At 45.5% G+C, this 17,272-nt stretch overlaps 1 protein-coding gene across 4 annotated transcripts in view; it reads right to left on the bottom strand.

The window, feature by feature from the left end:
* The window catches only part of drp2 (dystrophin related protein 2), a 127,387-nt gene that overhangs the window by 2,781 nt on the left and 107,334 nt on the right, over nt 1-17,272 (bottom strand). For 3 of the 4 annotated variants that reach the window (XM_056600382.1, XM_056600383.1, XM_056600380.1), the window contains 5 exons: nt 16,206-16,342; nt 13,009-13,074; nt 7,537-7,602; nt 4,508-4,654; nt 2,533-2,794 (listed from right to left, as the gene is read on the bottom strand). In XM_056600382.1, the coding sequence (XP_056456357.1) occupies nt 2,533-2,794; nt 4,508-4,654; nt 7,537-7,602; nt 13,009-13,074; nt 16,206-16,342 (678 nt within the window). The remainder of the gene's footprint in view (nt 1-2,532; nt 2,795-4,507; nt 4,655-7,536; nt 7,603-13,008; nt 13,075-16,205; nt 16,343-17,272) is intronic. The other variant, XM_056600384.1, reaches the window with a different exon arrangement.

The following is a 17,272-nucleotide window of genomic DNA, read 5'->3' as shown; positions in this document are numbered from 1 at the left end:
AGGTGTTACGCTGCACTGTTGAACTATTGCAGGAGAAACAATACGCTGGAAGAAGTAGGTAATGTTTGTAACCGCAGTCGAAGGCTTATTTCAGGCACCTTTTATTTATATACATGTATATATTAGGGGTGAAATCTTCGACGATTCGAATGTTCAACAGAAAGACATTTAATCGACGTCATCTTTAACAGTCAGTCTTGGAGTCTGGAAGATTGTGCATGTGATGGAATGGAATGTGCAGAATATTCCACTGGGAGGATGGGGGTGCCATATGAGTGATACTACAGCATCGCTTGGCTTATAGAAGGAAAAGTCTAGAAGTTATGCAATGTTTTTACGAGGGGGATTGACTTCTGTGTGCAATTTGCTCTGCTATGCTTTGCCTCGGTAAATGTCCTTATGTTCAATAAACGTCCTTATGTTTGTGCAGAGGAAGTGGCACGATCCAATCATTTTCTTTTCGAAGTAGAGCACATTCTTGATTCCGTTATTCTCTAGAAGGATACACATTGTCAGGAGCTAAACTTCTAAAGTTTGGCACCATTTCGAAACATCAAAGGTGATCCGAAAAAAGGAAAATGCAAACTGTGTCAACAGCAGCTGTCACACGCCCCTCGCGCTGGAGAAAATGACTTTCTCCATCGCTACATCATTGGTGCCTTTTTTTCGCTGCACTGCTAAATTGAACGGCCAAGTATTTGTTCCATATGCTGAAACACATCAATCACTTTTAAATTAGTAATCCGTCAACTGCCTCGGGGTGATTACAGTGCTTATCAGACACAACAAAGCTCTTTGTCTCCACGGAGACCGGCCACAGTTGGAATTAATCTATGGTTTTATATTAATTACGATAAAGTAGCCATTATTTCATATCAAATTGAATGCAGACGTTGACATGGACGGATGAGCGAGTTTCCGTCATATTGTGAAAAGTTGTTTTGTAGAGGCGGCTGGTCATTTAGTGGAAACGTTGCGCCGCGCCAATAGACCTGGGAAATCCGGATAAGGCAATTGATTAATTCTCAAGCGTTTAAACCAAGCAGAAGTCACAAGAAATTAGGCAGCATTGATCCCCTTATATTAAAAAAGATATATGAGTCGAGGATCAGTCGAATATGAGTCTGGCCTGATGAATCCGATTTAATTATGCAATTTTTTAATCAACGATATATAGATGTATATTTATATACATGAATATATATAAACCCTCACACACACACCAACACCCCACACACCATATGGGGTCGTGGTTTCCTCTGGCTTTCAGCGGATCCTGGTAAATATTTAACAGTGAACTCCGCAGGACGTGACACCGAGTGCTTTGAGGACCGGGACGCCTGACAAAGATGGATTCCACTTCTTCCCCAAACTTCGCAGAGCACGGAACAGTGGTGGTAATCATACGATTACAAATCCCCCTCTTTCATTCCCCCTTTTCTCTGTGCCTCGTGTCAAACAGGGAACGTACGACTCAAAGCTCTATCTACGACTAACTCTTTCAGCGGAAAAAGTTCCGGCGCAAGACCCCCGCTGGGCGTAAGGGGGGATCCTGATAAAACATTTAACCGGCCTCCGCCTGTCAAAGCTGCACCAAATGATCCGTCTCGTCTTCCCGCTCTCTTTCGCTTTCACTTTCCACGTCTTTTAACCTGACAGAGCCTCTTCCTGTCGTCCTCTTTCGTCCTCTGTTCCTACTCTGACCCCCCTTCCAACCCTTTTTGCTTGGCCGCCTTCGTCTGCAATTTGTGGCACTACCGGTGTTCCCTGATTTATACTTCCTAAAAGGTGCAGGCGAGAGGCGCAACCTGAGAAATTGTTGTCAGCACTGCCTCTGCTTTCACTCCCCTTCCCCTTCCCTCCCTCCGGAGTGTGGGACGCAATGCAGTCGGAGTCTATCTTGATTAGCCGACGGACCGCCGTCGTCTCTGCAAGCCTCAGCATCCATCTAAAATGCTCTCTCATACTCTCTCTATTTGTTCTGTTGTTCTGAATGCTCTCACCAGTTCATATTGCTATCGCTGCCCCAATTTACTTTCCCCCCAGCAGCTGAAAAGTATAAGATGTCAATATTGGATGTCCTGTCCTCAACCGGCTCTTATACTCAGAAAAAGCTGCGTTTCAGTTTGAATTGATCGGCCATTTTGGATCCAAGCTCCAAAAACAACTTTCTCTGTATATAACAGCATGGTGAGTATAAGATGCCAATATTGGATGTCCTACCCTCACCGTGCTGAACACAGAGAGAGCTGCATTATAATTTGAATTCAGGAGGGCATTTTGGACTCAGTTCAGTTTAGAATTGAGGGCATTTAGTAGACCCTTTTATCCAAAGCGACGGTTTATAAACACATTCACACACCGATGGCGCAATCAACCTTGCTGGCGACAGACAGCACGTCGGGCACAGTTAGGGCGAGGTGTCTTGCTCGGGTACATCTCGACCCTCAGCTAGGAGGAGCCGGGGATCGAACCAGCAACCTTTCCGCTTCCAAACCCAACATCTGGGACCTGGGCTCATTCTGGATCTACCTGCAGCAGGAGCTCCCTGAGCCGGCGCAGCTGGGAGTCCAGCTGTTTGTTGTGGTCTTCCAGGATCTGCATGCGCGTCTCCAGGCGGGTCTTGTGCTGTCGGAGGACCCTCGCCTCGGCCAGCAGCTCCTCGTCCTCCTGCGGCCCCCCGTCGGCCGTGGGCGAGCACAGGACGCCCCCCTCGCCGGCCTCCGTCAGCATGGGCACGGAGGCCGCCTCCTCGTGCCTCCACTGGAGCCGGCGGTACTCGGACTGCAGCACCCTGGGGGAGCCGGAGGGCGGAGGAGCCAGCGGGAGGCAGGAGGAGGCAGGAGGAGCCGGGAGGAGCAGACCAGGAAGGGCAGAGGAGAGAAAGCGTGGCGTCAGGGTTGGTGGAACATGAACACCCACACCCCCACAACCCCCCCCCCCCCCCCCTCCCATCCCCCCTAAACACATACACACACCCCCACACACACACACACACACACACACACACACACACACACACACACACACACACAACCTCCTTCAACCTCGTCTTTTGGCACGGAAAGAGATGATCCAATACAAGACAGATGTTGCGTATGCAGTTCTGCCTATCCGTCTGAAACGGTGTGGAATGACTTTGGGGCTTTCACCTGCAGTGTCACATTTACACAGGATGAATATGTGAATTGAATTACGTGGATATATTAAGTACTATATATTTTAAAGGTTGGGTTGTGCACACATACTTAATTTGATTAACTGGTAGACTAAACATTTGGACATATTGGTATCTGTATGTATTACAGAAAGCCCTATTAAACATGCCACTCAAATCTGCAGTAACTCATCAAGACCAGAATATGAAGGTCTCCTCACATTTGTCTCTCTTCTGTAGCACACTTCAAGGGGAGGTGAGGGGATAAATCAGAGTTAGGGTCAAGTACCCCTGAGCCATAAATGAAACCGTTTGTAATAAAAAACGACCAGGGAGAATCCTGTGGCATCAGAACAGGAAATATATGGTTGGAGGAAAAATATTATAACGATTAAAGAATGAACTGGGTCAAGGTTTCAGATACCCAAAAGCGGTGTGTGTGTGAGTGTGTGCATGTGTGTGCGCAACTTCACATGTGTGCGCAAGTGTGTCTGTGTGCGTACTTTCTCTGCCTGTGCATGAAAAGGTCAGGGATAAGCGATGACAAGGGAAAATAATTCATCTGAATCATAAATGCCATTGGTATTAAATTCAGATGACTGATCTTTTCTCATCCACATGAAAAACTGCGCAGACAGAGGTGCTACTCGGAAACAATAAATCCAAATTAAACACAAACGAGAATGCTATTATGTTTTTTTTTTTCTGTTTCTCCTTTAACATTTTACGACACCATGCTCTGTTGCAAAAATATTTTGCAAGTGGTCATGTCGTTATCCCTTTGCTCTGTGAAGGAGGCCGTGAGAAAGAAAAGCTGTTATTTACTAAACTTCTCACTGTTTTTTAACTCACACTATAATAAACTGTAAATGGCTCTTTTTCTATGCAAGATGGCTCCAAAGGCCGTCATAATTCTCACCCACCCACGCACGCACAAGTCACAAAGACATACCGCACAGAGCTGCATTCCCACCTACACGCACACACATCCAAATAACTCACAGTTGTTGTGTATATGTTCACAAACATTTGTGCACATATGCGCACCCAAGCATTTGCATATGCATACATTAATGCGCACGCATGCACACATACGCACACATATGCACACGCACACATACACACGCACGCACACACACACACACCCAGGACCCCAGGAAGACTAGCTGCCACCTCGGCGTCAGCTAATGGGGATCCATTCAATAAACAATAAACACACACACACACACACACCCAGAATAAGGGTATGAGTGAGTGAGCGTGTGTGAGTGTGAGTGTGAGTGTGCGTGTGTGTGTGTGTGTGTCAGTGTGAAATCCTCCCCATCGACCGCGCCCCCCCCCACCACCCACCTGTTCTCGTTCTCCAGGCGGGCCAGGGTGCACTGGAGCTGCTCACGGTCCTGGTGCTCCAGGTGGACCAGCAGCAGGTGCTGGCCGCACGGCGAGTCCTGCTCCAGCGCAGGGCTGGAGTGACGCAGGATGTACTGATCTTCATCCCTGACATGCCCCACACAGAAGACAGCACACTGAGGCACCAGCACCAAGCCACAGGCAGCACAGAGCCACAGAGCGCCCCCAGGGCCAGGCCAGGGACATGGAGGGGCCGTTTGGGTTGGGGGGGGGGGGGGGGGATTGGGGGGGAGGGACACAGCCAGGCATGCTGAAGGGATGGGTGGATAGGGTAGTGTAGGGAAACTCAATGACTAACCATAAAACGACTGGATGCTGAAGACTTTTTTGATGTGAAATGCAGAAGGGTAAGGAGGTTATATATATACATGGTCCACCTCCACTGAGCACGTGGACTCAAACCTAACCAGAGTTGCACAGATGCAGCGCCACAACTTTAAGTCGGTGAGTGTGAGCCGAGGTAAACGTCAGCGGCATAACTTGTGGCGCGTTTAAAAAATATTATTTTAATGTTTTCAATTTGAAATGTTATTAGTTCAGCGAGAATCCCTCCCGAGTGGAATCGGTCTGGAGTGCACTCTGGCGGAATATATAGATATCATATTTATTCCGTTAGAACCCATCGTGCATAAACATTAGATGTAATATCCTCAGCCACTGGAGGACGGCAACGTGATGATCCGTTTAAATATCCATGGGATGCAAACGCGGTGCGTTTCGCTTGACTAATAACGGGGCGCTGACGCCGACCGACTGGTTGGCAAATGTACCGATCACCACAGTCATTAGCGGGCCTTGGCTTTCCCTCTGTGTTGATGAGTAGACCGGCAGTCCACAGTCTGTATGTTACAGCAGGCCTCAGGTATGTAGGTCGACCTTTAACCCTTCTTTTCTTTTTGGGGGTATGAGGGGCGGAGGACAACGTCGTTGCAAACGTTAGGACTCGGATATGAAGTATTTCCAGAGTTCACAAGGTGGACAGCGATGTTCATGAGAAGTCCAGTGTGAACTCAACAAACAAAGCAATGACCAAGGAGATGCCAGACAGGACAGATGAATTGGTTACACTTTACAATAAGGGTACAGTAATGAATCATTAATTAACATTTGTGCAAATATTAAATAGCATTACCATGGGGGTTAGTGGGTTAGGGCTAACCCTATCCTACCTATTCAATAGTGTATAAATGAAGACCGTAGTTAGGGTCAAGATTGAACATGAACACTATAACCTTCGCTAACACAAAGACTTTAGGATTGAACACCACAAGTCATTTATTTCTAGACAATTAGTTTAGTAATTGTGAAAAATGCTTTTTACTGAATTGACTAATGGTAATTAATGGTTAATTAATGCGCCCTTATTGTCAACTGTGACCACTGAATCAAACAAATGGGGCAGGGAGGCGATATAATCACAGAGCATTACGTGTCCCTTGCAGAGCCATACACAGCCATACTGACAGAGAGACAGACAGAGAGACATACAGACAGACAGACAGCCATACAGACACAGAGACATACAGAGAGACATACAGACAGAGAGAAAGACAGGGAGACATACAGACAGAAATCCATACTGACAGAGACAGACAGAGAGACATACAGATTGACAGATTGCCATACAGACAGAGAGACAGACAGCCATACAGACATCCATACAGAAAGAGAGACAGGCAGGAAAAGGCAAGCAGGCAGGCACACAGGAAGGACCTCATTCTTCCATACCAAGAACATCGACCACAACTGTTCTATGTGTTATGCAAAACAAAGATCCAAAATACAGAATATATAATTGTCACAGAACATATGTAGAAATGAACACAAATACACACACATACACACACAGACTCTCACTCAGATCCAAACACAATACCGCAATATTCATATTACATTTAGACGCATACACAAAGAGCCACTTGTTTGCATAATGAATACAAATAGGGCCGTCTTGTAGACCTGCTATCGTGCAGTGCAAGAGGGCATTTTGCAATTCTAACAAAGGTCCATCCAAGCAGCTCACATTAGCACATGGCGAGAGAGGTACACGGACCAGAGCTCGAGCAGCAGAGACATCCATACTGAAGGAGCTCTTATACAGAAAGCTTGAAGCCATTGAGAAATCCTTCTGTAGCGCATTGTGTGGCTGGTAAATATACCCTGAACATACAGAACCCAACGCACACACACACAGCATGTATGTATGCATGTGCGCACAAACAAACAAACAAACAAACAAACACGCACACAGATTGAATACACACACAAGGACACACTAGATAAATGTAGATGCGGATAAACCCGCTGCGAATCATCCAGCCCCCCTAGCTCTACCGTGCATGAGTGCACACCTTATCGTCGTCTTATTCAAATCATAGCCCTCCGTTCAGATCTAATCGAACAGTATTACTACTCCCGAACACTTGTCTCACAGCCTCCAGAGACTCACACACACACACACACACACACACACACACACACACACACACACACACACACACACACACACACACACACACACACACACACACACACACACACAGACACCTCCTCAACCTTCATGCACCACTGGTCTGTGTTCCTAGTCCTGGCTGTCTCAAGATGGTTCAGCTTTTTCTCATTGAGTTCACAAGATGACCTCCCGGTGAATCTTTTTAATTATAGAGGGTGCTTATTCATGTGGTTGGTTCTCTAATATTTCCTGAACATAAACGTACACACACACACACACACACACACACACACACACACACACACACACACACACACACACACACACACACACACACACACACACGTGATAGTCACACAAACAAACAAACAGCCACACACACCCACCCACACACAAATACAAACGTGATGAAGACACAGCGTAAAAGACACACACACACACAAACGCACACAAAAACACACACGGACACAGCCGCACACAAAATCGTCTTGTTTGGCACGTTAGGCTGCATACTCACAAGCTTTCATCTGGGGACAGACTGTCCGTGAAGAATGAACATGTCTGGTTCTCCATTTCCGCCAATCTGTGCACGCACACACACACACACACACACACACACGGACACAGACAAACACGCGCACACACAGAATGTATGTCCAAAATGTGGTCAAATATGTACACATATTTAGCGTGAACATATTTGATACGCACATTCAGATCACACACAACAAAAGACAAAGACAGACAGAGACAGAGACAGAGAACGAGAGAGCGCAAAGTCAACAAATATGGAAGAAACAGCTAAATGAAAATCCAATTACACACAGCGAGAACGTTCAACTCCCAAACAGATGAACGTGACCAGGTGTTGAACGCAGAAACTGCAACAAGAAGCTTGGTCTCACACGCACAACCTGAGGATAGCTTGCGGACAAACGTATCATTGCAGCACCAGTTGCCCATTGAAACATGATACTGCACGCAGGAGCTGGGGGACTAGCAGTCCAGACAAAAGCATGTGGGGAGCCCTTCCTTTCAGCACCAGGGACAGCTCCCCTTCCTGGGCTGCCGTTGAGAGCACGCTTGGGAACTGGCATGTCACTGCAGCACCATGGAGAGCTCCCAGAGCGACTGTGGTCTATCGCACTACAAGAGCCCTCAGGCCTGCGAGCCTGCTGCACTACACAATACTTTTCGATAGGGACGCACCCCGATCCACATATGTTTTCAGGGAGAGCACAAATGATGTGTTACGAATGAGCAACTTCTATCTATCTATCTATCTATCTCTATCTATTATATATAGGCCTATATGTTATTAAAAAAAAACATTGCAAATATTAAGTGTTATTTAATAATAAAAAGCATTATTAAATGTTTGTCAGTCATTCTGTTTCTTCCAATTGTTTCATGTCATGTGTGGGGCCAGAACATAATAACATCCATTCTGTATGCAACATTAGGCTTTAATATTACATACTAGTTGTTTAATTTACTATACAATAATGAGAGGTTATTGCCATTCTCTCTTTCAATCAAACTAGAGTCTGAATAATAAATCAATTCTTCTTCCATGAACCTCACGAGTCCCATAAGGAGGCAGCTCCAAAGTGTGTGCATTCTGAATATGCTTGCTTTGATCCCCGTCCGAGTCAAACACTCAAGAAACACACACACACACATACACCCCCTCTTGTGTGAGTGGATGTTGGCAGTAGGGACTGGGGTGATTGTGTGGGGCAGAGGATTTTTAATGATAGAATTACAGAAGGGGTGGACAGAACACAGGGAATGCGTCATCTGTTCATGTTGGGTTATAGCAACGCACACTCTTAATTGAATAGGCCTGGGTGATCTATCAGACAGGCTTCACAAACCCCAGGGACAAAGACAGGGCCTGAAATGGAATGCGTGTTTTTATGTGTGTGTGTGTGTGTGTGTGTGTGTGTGTGTGTGTGTGTGTGTGTGTGTGTGTGTGTGTGTGTGTGTGTGTGTGTGTGTGTGTGAGACAAGAGTTGCAGAGACAGCGAGACAGAGAAAAAGAGATGGTGACAACTTGGGAAGCAGGGTGAGACAAGAGAGACTGGCAAAATAAAAAGTTAGTTAATTAATTAATGAACTTACCATAAATGTAATATTGTCTCATAAAAAAAGAAATCTTTCCAAAATGATGCATTACATTATAAGCCTGGATTAATACACACAGAGCTAAGGGGTATGCTTGAATACACGCACACACACACACACACACACACACACACACACACACACACACACACACACACACACACACACACACACACACACACACACACACACACACACACACACACACACCATCTTTCATTGTATCCCAGCTGCTTCTTTATAATGAATGTGTCATCCTCAAGAGGGTTCTCCATACACTTCCCTGCCACTTCTGACACCAGCATTTCAATACCAGCTTGATCCCCCATAAGTGTTTACAGAAGAGTGGCATGCTGCGCATACACAGAGGGAATACTTAGTCTGGACCCCTGAGACCGTGGGAGGTAGGAGGTAGGAAGGAAGGGCGGGAATAAGGGAGGAAAGGATGGAGGAACTAGGAAAACCACAAAGGAGAGAATGAAACAACAAACAAAAGAAAGAGAGTAGGAACGCACAGAAGCACAAATGAAAGAATGAACGAAAGAGGGAATGGATGGAAGAAAGAAGGATAGAACGAAAGGCAACAGCCATTGTTAGGACTCATATCCACTAGATTAAATCATATCACCAGATTACTGTCCATATGGTATTGTCTGGGGATGCAAAAAAAGGACTTAACAATAGCTCAGAAGAGAGCTGCCTGAATTACTGGTGCGAAAATAAACTAATAAACAACATGAATGCTACTTTTGGTTGGCATTTGCTTTAATAAGAAATATTTCATGATGAAAAAAAAGGAATATCCTGTCCAAACCATATCATTTTGCTCTAATGAGCACCATTCCAATAGACATGTATCAAAAGGTATTTTCTCAATCACACTCCTTTCCCATACAAGTGCTATGCAACACACAGCGATGTGTAGTGCCATGAGAACATGAACCCCACATGATTAGTAAGTAATGTATTGAAGACCGCAGGAAGAAACTTTCTCAAAGTAGAGATGTAGAATTGGTGGAGGGCAGTCAAATCTGTGAAGATAACGGAACAATGATAATATAATGAGTCCAGTATCGGTTGGCAAATGGCCCGATATGTCCCATTACAGAATCACGTCTTTCGATATGTATTTATTTTGTCGTATAATTACAGATTTTATTAGGGCCTCGTTTAAAATGACACATTTTATTATGTTATCAACGCTGGTCGTTACTAAGAATTTGTGTGGTTGCAGGGAAAACTTGGCTGTGTTATTATTATTCCGTCAGATTCTCTGTACACATCGCCTACAGCTCAGGAGGTATCGACGCCAAACCATCGGCCAATGTTGCAACCGCTCGCAAGCGTTAGCCAGTTAATCACCAACATACAGTTTGCAGACTCAGCCTGTTTCCAAATAGTAATACATCGAAAAAAGTAAAGGCTATAGCTGAAACAAGTAACAGACATAGCTATAGCTATGAATACAATATAAATAAATACATTGTAAAGTTTGAAGTTCAGAGTCTTAAAACAAAACAATAAGAACAGCAGAAGGCTGCCCTCTTTCAAACAGTTGCATCCAAGTGTCGAGTGTGCACAGCAGGCCTGTGAGCTGATCACAAAGAACCGCCTTGATGTGACATAAAGTGGAACGGAGAAGGCCATTGACTAACAAAGGCAGACAGAGAGAGAGAGAAAGAGCGAGATAGAGAGAGAAAGAGAAAGAGAAAGAGAGAGAGTGAGAGTGAGAGAGAGAGAGAAAGAGAGAGAGAGAGAGAGACAAACGGAGACAGAGAGAGAGACAAACACTAAGGGAAAGCCAGAGAGTTGAAGCTGGGTGGATGAGACAATAGAACAGGGGGAAGGAAAAGAGGAGAGGGGAAGGACTGTTGAACTGTTGGTGTGTGTTCTGGTTGGCAGTAGACTGGCTGATTGTGGAAGCTTTAGGGTGCAAAATATACAATGGCAGACATACAAACACAAACACACACACACACACACACCCCAATCCCTACTGGCTCCCTGCTCTCAGTCCTGCAGCACCTCCATTGTGTGCGTGCGTGTTTATGTGTGTGTGTGTGTGTGTGTGTGTGTGTGTGTCTGTCTGTTTCTGTATATGTGTTATATGTGTGTGTGTGTGTGTGTGTGTGTGTGTGTGTGTGTGTGTGTGTGTGTGTGTGTGTGTGTGTGTGTGTGTGTGTGTGTGTGTGTGTGTGTGTGTGTGTGTGTGTGTGTGTGTGTGCGTGCGTGCATGCGTGTGTGACTACCTGCAGCACAAACATTAAGCCAGGCTGACAGCTCCCAGGGGACCAGCCGTCACCAAGTGGCCACCCACTGGGTATGTTGACCCATGCTCAACCCTGCTGACCTCCACTCCACCCGGACACACACGCAAACATCCAAACTCCCCCTCACACAAACACACACGTACTCAAAACAGACGTGCGTAACCCAAAGCACACACACACAAAGGCACACACACCGATGCATGAACACACAAATAGACCCAGATTCAACACCCACACACCCACAGACACACACACAAAACTACAAATGCCATCAGTGAATGTACGTGTGTAAGACCACAGAGGAGTGGCGCTGCACACACACACACACACACACACACACACACACACACACACACACACACACACACACACACACACACACACACACACACACACACACACACACACACACACACACACACACCCCAGAGGGCAGGATCAATACTGTAATCAGTGTGAGGAAGGGGTGGGGGCCTGAGAGAGGGAGGTGGTTGAGGGGAGAGGAGACGGGGGGCTAAAATACATTTAGTAAATGTATTGAAAATTGTTCTTCCTTTTCTTTTTGCATTATATGTGAAAGATTCTCAGTTCAATCGACATGTCCGCTCTAGGATGAAGTGTGTCTACATTGAAGTGTAAATAAAAGAACATTCTTGCATATGTACTGTGGCAGACGGCAGGGAGGAGTTAGGGGAGTGGTCAGTCTGGCAACCTGCTGGCTCCACCCCCAAGCCTTACATGGACTGCCTCCCTTTGACGACGCGAGCCCGGGGATCATTAAGCAGGGGTGCTTGGGCTTAAAAGGGCTAGCATACTACAGACAGGGCCTGTGTGATCTTGGAGGGCTAAGGAAGTACAGACAGGATCTGTGTGAGCTCCTGGAAACGCTGTACAGCCGATGAGGGAGAGACCGGTGCAAAGTGAATTGGACTGATTAAGGATTACGGACTGTATCCTAAAGGAGGTGGATGACCCTTTTGCCACCCTGGTGATTGTTATTTACCCGGTAAATAAATCACACTGACATTGAACTGCTCTGTGTATTGTGTGCTTTACTATTCAACTTGGTAGTGTGGAAACACCGCACCCACTGGCCTGCTACAGTACATTGTGAGATCTTCTGAACATGGAGAAGGGCAGGTCAGTGTAGTGTAGTGGCAAGGGAGTTTGGCTGCCAGCCGAAAGGGTTAAAACCGAGTGTCGGCACTCTGCTCCTTTAGTACATTTATCGGAATATAAATACAGTACTGGAGCAGGAAAGCTCTGTGTCCTTCAATCAAGATAAGGAAACCTTTGACTCTTGATTGGCTGTGAATAGTCAGCACCGCCTGCCTGAGAGACTTCAGGTGATTATAGTGTTGTTACCTTTGGTTGATTCAGGTCAAACAGGTGAGGACGGGCAAACCATAGATCAGGACAGGACATCCATTCATGAAGTAAAGCAAATATATACACACCTCTACAACAGGAAGAACTAAGAAGAAAACAGGTGTGTTGAAAGTCCTAGTCATGTAGGGCCGTTGCCTGATTGGTTGGATTTAGAGGTTATCACATGGATAAATATAAATATATCACAATATAAAGCATCGTACCTGCTGGCAAAATGCTCGATCCTGCTGTGAGTGTCTGCGTGGGGAAGCTTTGGAGATGAGCACGGCCTGGGAGAGAACATGGACAAAACACAGCATGTCAACATCCAAACACCATGCACAATATATTCCCTTGGAAGCATGATAAGGCATTCATCAAAATCAATCATTTTAGCTAAAAAAAAAAACAGCAATACATTTTGTGGCTTTGAAAAAGGAATTTGAACTGTTTGTATTGCAAACCATTCCGATCTAAAATAAATAAATAAAGACATTTTAAAATTATTTTCCCGCTCTAAATGCTTTAATATTCTTAATGCCCTGGTTTGCATGTGTTGAATGAGCCTCTGTCTTTAAACCACACCAACATAACAGAAAAATACAGGAAATAAAATAATAAAAAATAATAAAAGTACACAATTAGACAGTGGATTGCGGCCACCTTCTGGGCAGAGATGTGTGTGATGCTTTGCTTGTCTGCTTGAGTGTGCGCACGCGTGAATGTGTGTGTGTCACTGTGTGTGTGTGTGTGTGTGTGTGTGTGTGTGTGTGTGTGTGTGTGTGTGTGTGTGTGTGTGTGTGTGTGTGTGTGTGTGTGTGTGTGTGTGTGTGTGTGCGTGCTTGCGTGCGTGCGTGCGAAGATTTGATCATTTTAATCTGGACAACTTTAAGAAGGACTTAAATTAATAGGATTATAAGCCTGGAGATTGCATATATTTAACATGTTAACAATGCTAAGTTTTGTTCAGAAATATTTTCTGATATGTTTAGCCTCTTTCAGTAAGATTAATGAGCTATGTCTACAATTGATAATTCATTATTCAACAATGCAATACAATAACAGGACCTATGCTTTTTGCTGCTGAATTTCCATCTCGACATTAAAACTCCTACTCATTTAGTAACGAGTAATTCGCTTTCACCGTATCGATTGAGACCCCATTCCATTCTAAGTGCCTGGGAGACTGCAGATGGAAGGAACTAGAAGAATGTCCCTTTTAGCCAATTAAAATGGCGGAGATATGACCTAGTGGCTTTCAAACAAGGAAGCTATGTCGTAACTGCACCTGCTCCAACCATGTCTGGGAGGAAATAACTTCTACTTCACAGCACACAAGCCTGACGTTTTAACCTAGATCTGCGAGCCTAATCTGCTAGCTAGACGACTACTATCTAGCAAAAAATCTAGCGGAAAGATGTGGCATCAATCCAAGACCGCAACAAACTTGACAAGCTAATTAGTATTTTACATTTCCAACTAATTCATTAACCTTATATAAATGTAAATTAGCCCTCTGCAATGCACGATATAGATCTACTCATGAGAATATCTCTAAATTAGAATCAGTCTCACTTAGAACCTAAACATGATCTGTCTTCTCTATCTCTATGCCATTTACTCACTCTCCAACTGTCTACTCTTTTGATACTTTCTGTACCAAATGTATTAACTTCCAACCATCAACACTTTCCACAGATCCCATTGGCTCCCCCTTGTGTGTGTTTGTGTGGGTGTGTTTGTTTGCACGTCTGTGTGTGTGTATATACTGTGTGTGTGTGTGTGTGTGTGTGTGTGTGTGTGTGTGTGTGTGTGTGTGTGTGTGTGTGTGTGTGTGTGTGTGTGTGTGTGTGTGTGTGTGTGTGTGCGTGTGAATACGTGCATGTGTTCGTGTCGGTACGCGCGAGCATGCAGGTGTCTCAAGCCGATGAGGCCCCCTCGAAATCGTTCATGGGCTCTATTGCAATGTGTCTCCGCTAATGCAAGGTCATCGGTCGGTATGCGGGATTGCCTGCCACTGCTCAATGGAGCTGCACAGCTTTAGTAGAGACTTTTTTGCTGAAGCCAGAACTGCAGACAGTTATTTCCTGCTTGTAATAATGTGCATAATTAGCTTCACGTTCTTGAGGTCAGTGCAGTGGATTATGCATGCTCATGCCCTCCCAAATTCCTCAGCTCTGAGAAAGAGCGCATGTCAGACACCTATATTAAAGAGCTCTTATTCCACAGCAAACATCAAAGGGAAATTTACAGACACATAGAAAGTTATTCAATAATTCAATTGGATTACATTTTGGTTTAAATTAATACAGTTTGATTTAGAAAATTGTAGCATAAGCCTGCTAGTGAATAATGACACGATAACAAAGTAAGTGGAGCAGATGAGCATCGCCTTGGAAGACTATCCTGGGAACAGCGTAGCCCTGCAGCTGTCTCCTGGTGACATCCTGCATTTGACTCCAGGCTCTGGTTCGGAGCTCTTAGAGAGACTGATTCCTGAGCGTACATTTCCCTGCCCGGATTAGGACTAAATAGAATTAGGCATTGATTGCTTTTTTAAAAATCCAGAACTGTCCACTGAACTCATCCCACATCATTTGAATTTGCACCTGGGATTTGCGTAACATTTGTTCCAGATAATACAATCATCTACAAGGAGTCTCTTTAGCTCTGTGTATGTATGTATGTATGTATGTATGTATGTATGTATGTATGTATGTATGTATGTATGTATGTATGTATGTATGTATGTATGTTTGGATGCAAGTATGTATGGATGGATGCATGTATGTCTTTACGTTTATTCGAGCAATAGCTCACAACAGGCCGTGGTATATGGTTATTATTAAAATCATATACCATGGCCTCAAGTGAGCTATTGCTATTCTTATAAATAAATAATAATGTTAAAAATAAAATATGCCTTCCTGGCTGCCTGCACATGGTGCGAGGTGGTTGCTATGCAACGTAGACTGGCAGCTAGCATATTTATGTTTTCATCCCAGGCTAGGGTAATATTGATTTAATTAATTTCCTTTTTTTATTTTACGCTTTGTTTGCTTAATAACACATAAGTACATGAGTACAAAGGTAAAATAACTCTTTAAACAATTTAGGTTAATAGTTCATTTTTCTATCCTCACACACATATACACACACACACACACACACACACACACACACACACACACACACACACACACACACACACACACACAGACACACTATCCGGGTTAGAAGCACAGACATGCAGGTGAGGGCGTGTGAATGCAGTGTGTGCACGCGTGCATCAGTGTGTCTGTACGTACAGTATGTGCGGTGTGAATTTGCATGACGTGTGTGTGTGTCTGTGTGTGTGTGTGTGTAGGTGCATCCGCCTGTCTTGAGTGCGTGCGTGCGTGCCAGGGCACGTGGGACTCACGTCTCGGCACTCTCCGCCTCCAGCACCGACTGAACGGGCAGGTACCCTCTCTGAGGGTGCTTGCTGAAGTACTGCTTGGACCTGAACTTGTTCTTCAGGGTCTTGGCGAAATCCCTCATCTTCTCTCCCGAGGTGGTCTGCCGTGTGATCGGGGAGCGGGAATGACGCGGGTCGGGAGGGAAGGAGAGGAGGAGGAGGAGGAGGTGTGGGAGAAGCAGTAGGTTTAGAGAGAGCAGAGGGAGGGGAGAGAGGGACAGACTGTAGCGCTTAAGAGTGCTTTCCGATGTTGCCGGGGGAAAACATTTCTCCCAGACGAGCCCATCTGAAACAAGGCTCCCCCGTGGGGCCAGCCCAGCCGTCGGCCATCTTCTACTCTGTTGAGCTTCACACGTCTGCCCTTTCCCTCCCTTCAAGCGATCACAAGTTTTCTCTCTGTGGTCTCTTTCTCTCTGCCCAGCACTCTCCCTCTGCTCATCATCGCCCCCATATTTATGCTTTGACACTTTCCTTTGTTACTTTGGCCGACAGCGCTTGTTTTTTCCGCCTCCAAAAACCGGCATCCCTCTCCCTCAGGCGCTCTGTGTCACCTCCAGATGCCTCCTCTCTATTCTCCTACCCTGTGAGATTCCATTACCCCTTGAAACCCCTGGTTCCCTCCGTCCTCCCCGTCCTCCTCCGCAAGGTTCTCCACCCCTTGGTATCCCCTCCCGTCTGGCCCGCTGCTGAATTCTCCTACGACCCGGCTTGGGAGAAAATATTACACTATCTCCAGTGAGCTCCACTTAAAACCATAACTCTAAAACGCTGGGCCCCCTAAAAGAAAATCACAGTGCCCATGGCCTTCTGCCATTTGTCAGCGCTCAGCATTGATTACGGCTGACGCCTAGCACGTTGCACCCCCACAAACTCCAACACCCGCCCCCAGATATAGCCCTGGTACTGCCCCGGAATATCAACTAAGAACCGGGATCTGTGTGAGTGTGTGTGTGTGTGTGTGCGTGTGTGTGTGTGAGAGGGGTCGAGGCTGTATAAGACGCAGGAAGGGGTAGGGGGCGTTCACAACCAGT

The sequence above is a fragment of the Gadus chalcogrammus genome, chromosome 10, assembly GCF_026213295.1.
Source record: "Gadus chalcogrammus isolate NIFS_2021 chromosome 10, NIFS_Gcha_1.0, whole genome shotgun sequence".
In the NCBI taxonomy this organism is placed as follows: domain Eukaryota; kingdom Metazoa; phylum Chordata; class Actinopteri; order Gadiformes; family Gadidae; genus Gadus; species Gadus chalcogrammus.
Note: the sequence above shows the minus strand (reverse complement) of the source record. Positions and strands in the feature narration are given on the sequence as shown.